Source organism: Brachycentrus maculatus, unplaced genomic scaffold (genome assembly GCF_059751285.1).
Source record: "Brachycentrus maculatus isolate JH-2025_06_01 unplaced genomic scaffold, ASM5975128v1 h1tg000880l, whole genome shotgun sequence".
In the NCBI taxonomy this organism is placed as follows: Eukaryota; Metazoa; Arthropoda; class Insecta; order Trichoptera; family Brachycentridae; genus Brachycentrus; species Brachycentrus maculatus.
The window spans coordinates 587,890-597,500 of NW_028281605.1; the positions used below are offsets into that span (position 1 = coordinate 587,890).

At 32.1% G+C, this 9,611-nt stretch overlaps 1 protein-coding gene across 1 annotated transcript in view; it reads right to left on the bottom strand.

The window, feature by feature from the left end:
- Positions 1–209: 209 nt before the first annotated feature.
- Positions 210–9,611, bottom strand: part of LOC148299936 (head-specific guanylate cyclase-like) — a gene marked incomplete at its 5' end in the record, with an annotated part of 51,058 nt that continues 41,656 nt past the window's right edge. The window contains 4 exons of the mRNA XM_088275479.1: positions 210–801; positions 2,004–2,158; positions 2,746–2,889; positions 5,918–6,084. Coding sequence (XP_088131605.1) covers positions 603–801; positions 2,004–2,158; positions 2,746–2,889; positions 5,918–6,084 — 665 coding nt within the window. The remainder of the gene's footprint in view (positions 802–2,003; positions 2,159–2,745; positions 2,890–5,917; positions 6,085–9,611) is intronic.

Genomic DNA, 9,611 nt, shown 5'->3' on the forward strand with positions numbered 1-9,611 from the left:
TTCGATGCATTCCGCATCATTTTCAAACACCGTATTTGAAAATGTGTTTGAAAATGATGCGGAATGAATTGAAACACGTGTCACAGTAGATTTTAAGAAATAGTGGTATTTAATAAGTAAAATGTTGATTAAAAATAATTTTTTACATGCATTTCTATACAGATAAAAATCATTGCAATAAAATTTATCCAAAAACATGCATTATCAAGTGCTAAGTTAGATTAAGACAAAGACGTGTAAATTCTAAGTGGTTCTCATCTAGGTCGCAATTTGCAGTACTACAAATCTGTTTCGAGAAGGCCAATTCTGTTGCGAGATCTCGGACTCCACTTAAGCCCCTTAAATCCCTGTCGCAGCGGGTCCAAATGAGGGGTCGTTAACGCCGTTGCCCTTAACAGGGTAGGTCTTAGCGGAAACCTCGATAACGGCGCGGGCTTGACTTGGGATAAACGGGTGGAATCGAGATTAGAAATAAACGCTTTTGTCTGCGATCTTAACGAGTCTTCCGACAGATTTGTCTGCGTGTATTTTATCTGCGCTGAAGCCTTAAATAAACTCATCTGAGACGCCCTTGCCTCTTCATGCGGGCGTCGTTCTCACCGCTACTCCTTTGGCTGGCCGATACCGTAGTCCTTCAGAGCCTGCGTGATGTGCTCTTCCTGGGACGCCTTGGGGTCCATTCCGGGATGCAGGTAGCGCTTAAGGAAGTGACATGTTCCGGGGATGTCTTCCGGAAATGAAGCGGGTAGACAAGAGCGATCGCGAGCCTCCATTTCGAATCCTGGCGACTTGATTAACCACCTTTACAGTAAAAAGGATTTTAATTAATTAAATTTTTATTTACTGGAGAATTTTACCAGTCAATTATATTAGATTAGCATAACACACAAATGTGGAACATACATATTTAGTAAAGTACTTGTTCTAATTCAATTATTAATCTAAATGTTTTTACTTTCAAAGAGGACTGGAAAAAGACGGAAGAGAGGAGAGGAAATTTTATATTTTTTTAATTTTTGTATTTGTGTCGGGTTGTAGTCCCGTGGTAAGTGTCACGGACTGTTAAGTCTTAAGAGTTTCTCGGTTCAAACCCACTGTAGAGTGGGTTCGAACCGAGATAAAACCGAGATAAAACCGAGATAAAACCGAGATAATAACCGGTATATGGTAGGATAAATTGATACCTATTTCTAATAATGAGCCACTTAGGCTCACAGAAATAGTAGGAAATTGAAATATTTGTGTAAATAATAAAAACAAGTAAGTTTATCTCTTTTTTTTAAAAATAAAAATAAAAATAAAATAATTCTAAGGTAGCATTGAATTAACTTGGGTAAGTGATTTTAATTCTTTAATTTTACTTGTAAGTTCATACAGGATATAGAGCAATCAAAGATCAAGTCAGCGGAAAAGATTCTATTTTCTTGAATGCTTTTTCTGACGTATGTGTAAAAAGATGAATAAATATTCAATATAGCGCAAAGAACTCGAATTCCAAAAAAAACACATCGTAGTCGTACAGGAGAAACTGACCAACTAACAAAACGTAAAATGTTCAGGAGGGCCATTTAAGTCACTTTTGCTTGGCAACAAAATAAACATCAATGCAGTTAGTCATTTTTAACAAGTCAATATATTATACTTCCAAGTTTAAAATCCTTTGGGATTTTTTCAGGGCAATATTAAGCTAGTAAGATATCAAATAGTCAATGATCACGTTTTTGTAAAACAATGCACTTGGTCACTTTCTCCTGTATGACTACGACATACTAGTGACTTAAAATAAATACGATACGAATTTTACAAAACATTTTCATTAAAAGCACTCGCTACAATAAATTAAAGTAAAAGCATCTACACTTCTAATTTTCTTTTCGGCAAAGCACTTCCACACGAACATCACAAAATAATTTATACCACATTTAGTACTAAAAGCGCGTTTAATTTTCATTATGTGAAGAACAGTTGTAGATAAGTTTTAATTAAACAAACCCCACACTTACTCATATGTAGTAGGACTGACGTTGATCTTGAGAGGTTCAGAGCCGGACTCGAATTTGTTAGCGAGGGTGCAATTGTGCCCGAAGAGGCAGTACTTCAGCATGGTTTTTCCTACAACCCCCGCCAATACCGTTCCTGTGTGAAGTCCAATTCGCATCTGAGAAAAGAAATATTAATGGAATAAATAACTTTTCTAACAAACATTTAATTATTTTTCATTCTTGGAAACCTAACTATTTACAACATTTTGAGTGTGTCCAAATACTTGTTCACAAAATCTGGATTATCTCCAATTACAGGAGTTATTTTCATATTATTTTTTGACATCTCATCAAAGATGAAGAAGAATATGGAAGTCTGGGCATTTACGGGGCTTACGACCGTCATAAGCTGGTTTAAGTGATCACTTTACACACGTGTAACATTCACCAATTCTACCCATTATTGACAACCACACTACTCAAATTCTTGGAAGTTCTATATATATGAACCAATTTAGAAACCTTGTTCATGAATCACTAGAACTTCACTAGAGACATCTATTGGTGAGATGTAAAGAAGCTTTGAATGAATGTTTATTGTAAATAAATTATCTGGTCAAATTATAAGCTTAATAATAAAAATGAAAATGGTATTTTCTGGCGTTTCTCATGTGTGTGATTATAATCCAGGATTCGGATCTCACATACTAATATAAGAGTTTCTGCTTAATAAAAACCATATTGAACAAACAAAAAAAATTACCTTGATTGGGTCTCCCAAGTGGGTGAGATGGTCGGCACACACTTCGACCATACGAAGCGCCATCCAGGCTATTCTCTGCGCATGGGTGTCTGTACTCCCTTGAAGTCCACTCGCAACGCAATAAGCATCGCCAATAGTTTCAACCTGAAAAGTACTTATTTTTCAGTCCAATATTTTAAATTTTACACTGAAATCAGTTAAAATATTAAAAAAACCTTTCAGTTATTCCTGTTAAAAATGAAATCAATGCCATTTTCGTCATGTAGATTATAGGATGAATTAACTAAATAGTATTAATAAAACATCTTTTCATTTTTTTAAATTAATTAATTAATCAAAAAAATTGTAACAAATCTAATTTTTATATACAACATTTTGAGTGTGTCCAAATACTTGTTCACAAAATCTGGATTATCTCCTATTACAGGAGTTATTTTCATATTATTTTTTGACATCTCATCAAAGATGAAGAAGAATATGGAAGTCTGGGCATTTACGGGGCAAAATTTCTGCCCCGTAAATGCCCAGACTTCCATATTCTTCTTCATCTTTGATGAGATGTCAAAAAATAATATGAAAATAACTCCTGTAATAGGAGATATTCCAGATTTTGTGAACAAGTATTTGGACACACTCAAAATGTTGTAAATAAATGGTCTGGTCAAATTATAAGCTTAAATAATAAAAATGAAAATGGTATTTTCTGGCGTTTCTCATGTGTGTGATTATAATCCAGGATTTGGACCTCACATACTAATATAAGAGTTTCTGCTTAGTAAAAAGCTTCTTTACATCTCACCAATAGATGTCTCTAGTGGAGTTCTAGTGATTCAAGAACAAGGTTTCTAAATTGGTTCATATATACAGAACTTCCAAGAATTTGAGTAGTGTGGTTGTCAATAATGGGTAGAATTGGTGAATGTTACACGTGTGTAAAGTGATCACTTAAACCAGCCTATGACGGTCGTCAGCCCCGTAAATGCCCAGACTTCCATATTCTTCTAATTTTTATATTATTTTTGACATTTCAACATACAATAGATGAAGAAGAATATAGAAGTCTAGGGTATTCACGAGACTTACAACCGTCAGTCAGTTGATATTTCAATAGTTATTATAACATAAATGTGGAATTGTGTAATTGGCTTTATTTTTATTAACGTAACTATTTTTGTAAATGTAATGTGATGTTTATTATTGTTAAAGTAATTATTTTTTATTTTATACTTTTTTAAATGTAAAGCTGTACAATCCCGAACAAATAAAATAAAATACAATATATAACACGCAATCAAATAAAGTTTTCAGTTAACAGGTCATTTATTATTAAAATTATTAAAACCCTTATCCGCACCCCAATGGTGCAGAAGGCACTGTTTCATATAAATGCAGTGTTGTCTTGATCGTTTACGCATGAAGGAAAGGTGATCGGCCCTCCACTTCAGGTACCAGTCCAAGGTAATATTGAATAAATATTATAGTGAAAAAATCACTTATATTTATTTGACCCCCCCTGGAAATCGAACCCGGGACCTCCAGAACGGTAGCCGAGCGTGCTGACCATTACACTACGGAGGCGGACAGGTCATAAGCCCTATAAATACCCAGACTTCCATAATCATCTACATTCAGATATCAAGAAGTAAATGCTTGCTCTTAAGAAATGAATCCCATCTTTTTTACTTATTGCCATGTAGGGGCGTAAAATAAAACTGTTGTTTTCGATATAATTAATACAATTTGTAAAGAAAAAATGTTACCTCAGGTTGTGATTAATGTATATTCCGTGTCAAAAGGAAGACAAAGGATTTTCCGATCATTATTCAACCCATGTGTCAGGAAAACGTAATGAATTTGACAGAAGTTTTTAATTAAGGTGTCACGCACGTTTCTATAATTAACCTTGAGAAACTAACCCGGTGATTACATTTGATTAGAGTCAGTTCTATCACACCGATAAAATACGAAATTTTCTGTCAAAGTACGTGTTAATAACAGTCCACTATTGAATGTAGAACGAATAAGTTAGGGTAATGAGGAGGAAGCATGGAGTTGGTAATAGAAGGATGAAAGTACCGTAGAACGGGGCTACTTGAACTTAGTCACTTGAGCCCAGTACAAAAAAAAAATAAAATCTGTATTTGGTCTACAACAATGAACGTATCGACATGATTCATTATTTCCCTGACAGGTGACACTTATAGTCACGATACCATGATTCGATCGATACCACAATCTAAATATATTTTTTTGTACTGGGCTCAAGTAACACATCAAAGCTCAAATAACCCCGTTCTACGGTACCTTCGCAATTTTAATTTTACTCGGTAAATACCACTTTTCTCCAAATCTTTTATGTCACGTGTTTCGATGCATTTAGTATCATTATCAAACACCGTGTATGAAACTGAAACTTAATATAAATTTCAGCATGATGCCCTTGGAAAATTGAAAAATAAGATAGGGTAGAAGCTGTTTCTTTTTTTAATAGAGGGAATATGGACAGTTTAAGAAGGTTTTGGTCTTTATCATGCTGTTAATTAAAGGTTTATTACTTTATATATATTTTTAATTTTTCACAACTCTAAAATTTAGACAAAGTTTTACATGCGGTGTTTGATAATGATGTTTAAAGGATGGAAATACGCGTCACAATAGATTTTTAGAAATATATAATTGTACATTGTAAAATTAAACAACTTTGTTTTTACCACTTTTTTATGATATGTATACTTTAACCTACTGGTTTCAACAAGAACCTTGTCACCATCAGGGTTTATTAAATTCTTAAACATTAAAATATATATAATTAATTACATTCCTTAACAAAAATTTAAATCCTAAATGTTAACATTTAGGATTTAGTTTTTGGTAAAGGAATCTACATAATTAATTATGAGTATTTTAATATTTTTAATGCTTAAGAATTTAATAAACTCTGATGATGACAAGGTTCTTGTTGAAACCGGTAGGTTAAAGTGTACGCATAATAAAAAAGTGGTTAAAACAAAGTTGTTTGATTTTATAAAGTTCACAAAATGTACCACAAAGTATCTGCAAACACATTAAAGAAAATATATTAATGTATTGACCAAGTAAAACTAAATTCAGCAATTAAATTTTTTTATTAATTTTTTAACTAAACCAAAAAATATATATTGATAAAAATTACCTTATATACATCCAACTGCCCACAGAAGACATCAAATACACTATATAAATCTTCTAGCATGTTGATGACCATCATTGGAGTGGTTGTGGAACAAATTGAGGTGAATCCAACGATATCACTGAACAGCATGGTCACCCTATCGTGCGTTTTGGCTTCGATTGTTTCACCTGTTAAAAATAAAAATACAAATCCATTAAAAAAATTGCACTACTTTCCCGCAGGGGTAGGCAGAGAGAATTGAACGTCATGCTTATCTATCTTTGCAAAAAATATTCGCCTCTTCCACATTCATGCATCTCTTTATCACCAGCCGATTATTCCGGACCTAACCACAAAATTTTCTTAGATTCAACAATATATTGTTATTTAATACATATTAACATAAAAAACATAAAAATCATAAAAAAATAAAAATATTATTATTGAATGCATTGTAATAATTAACACTCTCCTTATCATTCATTGTTCACTTTGTGTAATACCATTTTTATAGAGTGATATATTACTATACTACAAAGCTTTTAACAATGCTTTCAATATGCAAAACATTGTAATAATTCATTATTTCATTATCAATTTATGAAATAATAATAAAACAAAACATATCTTTTTTTCCAAATAAATTGTTCATTTTCACTTATTATCATTAATATTATTTATTTCTTCTTCACACAAATTACCTGCTTTAGGTCATTGTAAGTTGATAGGTATATTTGTATAACGTAACGTAACGTACTAAGATAGACATATTCGTATAACGTAACGTACTAAGAGTACATCGTTATTCGCAGCGACTTCCCTGTAACACGTAGAGGTGATGGCTTCGTACAGGGTTACCGTAAGTAAACATATTCGGTTCGTGATTTTGAGAAGTTTAGTTTTTCTGTTTGTTTTATATAACTATTACCATCAGGTAACTTTCACATATGTATGGGCAGAAAAAATAAAGCATTACATACGCCTTTTCTCATAATTTCCTTATTTTGCATGGGATCAGCCTTTTTTTTTAAAGGTATTTTTATACGTTTTATTTGCATCCCTACTGGTTATATGGATCCTCTTTTTAAATTCATTTGACTTTCAAGTGACTTTGAAATCTAGATATGGCTTATGCAATATCGCTTAAAAAATGTTCCTACTTAGGCTTCAAGTTTTACAGCTTATTCCTACTTGTGAGTGGGTTCAATCTTTACGTTTAAAGTTGCTTTAAATTCATGCAAATTATAAGTGAAAATTCTAAGTAAAAATACTTGCTATTTTGTGAATGTAACGCTAGTTTTGCAAACAAGCATCTAACCATCATCTATTTTGTGATAAAAATTCTTTTATTTTTTACCAATGTTTAATATTTTAATTGAAGATTTCTTAACCTCCCTATACTATAACTACGCCCACCACTCAACTGTTCCTTCGGACGTGCTACGATCTCAATAGCGTAGAGAATAATTCCAACCCTACACAGAACCAAAGAACCATAGAATCATAAATTCAAGAAACATTAACAATATACAGTATCAAACAGATTAATTGAAACGAAACTTTTTTTCTTGCATTTTATATCTCTTATCTAATATGATCTCATTTGGACTCAATAAATTATTTTACTCTTCTTGGCATCTACTATATAAGGTTCGACACGTGGATGCCATTTTTTCGTCTCAAAACCATACCTGAATGGATAAAATGAGCTTTCCCACTGTAGTGCAATCAATTTTGAAGAGCCGATTCTTATAAATTGCCGATAGATTTTCAATAAAGTTTATGTCTGGCAAAATTCTTGACCAGTCCAACACAGTTCATTGTTTTTGTGTGAAAATTTCATCACTTTTTGATTTATGGCAGGGGGTTTAATCCTGGTGAAATATTCCATTACCATTTGATCTTCGTTTTCGTATCTCTGGTATTATCTTTTCCAGTAGAATTGAAGTGTATCGAAACACGTGTCATAATAGATTTAAGAAAAAGTGGTATTTATCAAGTAAAACTTGACACAAAAATATTATTTGTAGTACCAAACTGTTATTTTGTTTAATTTAAGACGATTTTTTAATAAATAACCATGACTTTTATTCCTTTTTTTCAAAGCGTTACAGATAAGTACGTTGCAGATTGTATGATTATTTTTCAAAATCATATCAATTACAAATATACAAATGGTACTGTTTTTTAGCGTTGTTTTATTGATATGTTTATTTCACAGTGCAATGGTGAAAATATTTCTTTCACTCGATGTAATAGTATTTCTCCATTCAGGACTTTTCAATATTAAACATTGGAAAGTAGAAAAATTGATCGCGTACCGTGATGTCTTATTTCAGAACTAGAGATCTCAAAAATGGAATTGGATAACCTTTTATTTTATATCAAATTGTATGGAAGCGGAAATCCGCAATAAACCGAGACCATTCACCCGGAAGAGTTAAATATATCTGACATCGATCTCTCATTGGAGAAAATGTCAGAAGGTGATAACGAGATGTCACTAGATTCAAATTAATACTGTGGGGTGTTAAAATCGTATAACACCATATTTTTTTATACGAAGTGGTAGTAATGTAATACATTCATATATTACATTAACTATTGATTCGGCATTAACTTTGTGGAACAACATATTGATTATTTAAAAAAAAAAACACTTGTAATAAACCACTTAATGGGTTTTATTTTATTAAACACGACTAGTTTCGAAAACCAACAGATGTTTTCATCTTAACATAAAAATGATAACTTTAATTAACTTTTTTTGTTTAATTTTCACCTTTATTTGAAAACATCTGTTAGTTATCGAAACCAGTTGTGTTTAATAAAATAAAATCCATTAATCGGGTTATTATAAGTGTTTTATTAAGAAAAAGTATATAAGCATTCACTGAGATTTTATTCTATCGGTTTCGAGACGTACCCGTTTTTTCGTCAGGACTATCACTACACCAGCATGCAAACAATACGTTATACGTCGGAAGTATTTATATAATTTTTTTTTTATTGATATTACTCAAAATATCGTTAAAAAACTTATCATTTCCTTCAATGCATTTTTTTAAAACTTTTGTCATTTTTAATGCTTTTGTTAGATTCGGTTGAGCAAAGCATCTCTTAAAATCAACATCGTCTTTCAATTGTTTATCCCCAAGGCTCTCTTAAGTCGGTCTAAATACGTGATAATCCCAGGAGATAAGCAGTAATATCATGTTTTAAAGTGATAATACAAGTGAATTTCGTGGAAAATTACTTAGTGATTTTAAACCGAGACAGCGTTTCACGTGCGAGCCCATATAAACGTGCATTATTAAAACTTAAATCCCGTTTGTTTTCATGCTTTCCTGTTACTTTCGTTGTTTGATTTATTAAGTCGCCACATGATTACTTCGTCACGTCTCGGATTACACACTTTTAATCTTTTCGTGCGACTACATATCGTGCCGAGTCAGAAAAGGGGCTTTATATCATTTTATCTCTCCTCCTTTAAACTCATGTTACCCTGATACATGTGGTTGGAGTGAAGCATACAATTTATTCACATTTTTTTCAGTGTGTCCAAACCATTGTTCACGAATCTGGATTCGTGTACTTAGGAGTTATTTATATTGATTCAACATAAATGAAGAAAAATTTTACAGAGCTTAAATCCTATCATTAGTTTGTTTGAGAAATCACTTTATACGGGTGTAACATTTTATATTCTACCTAT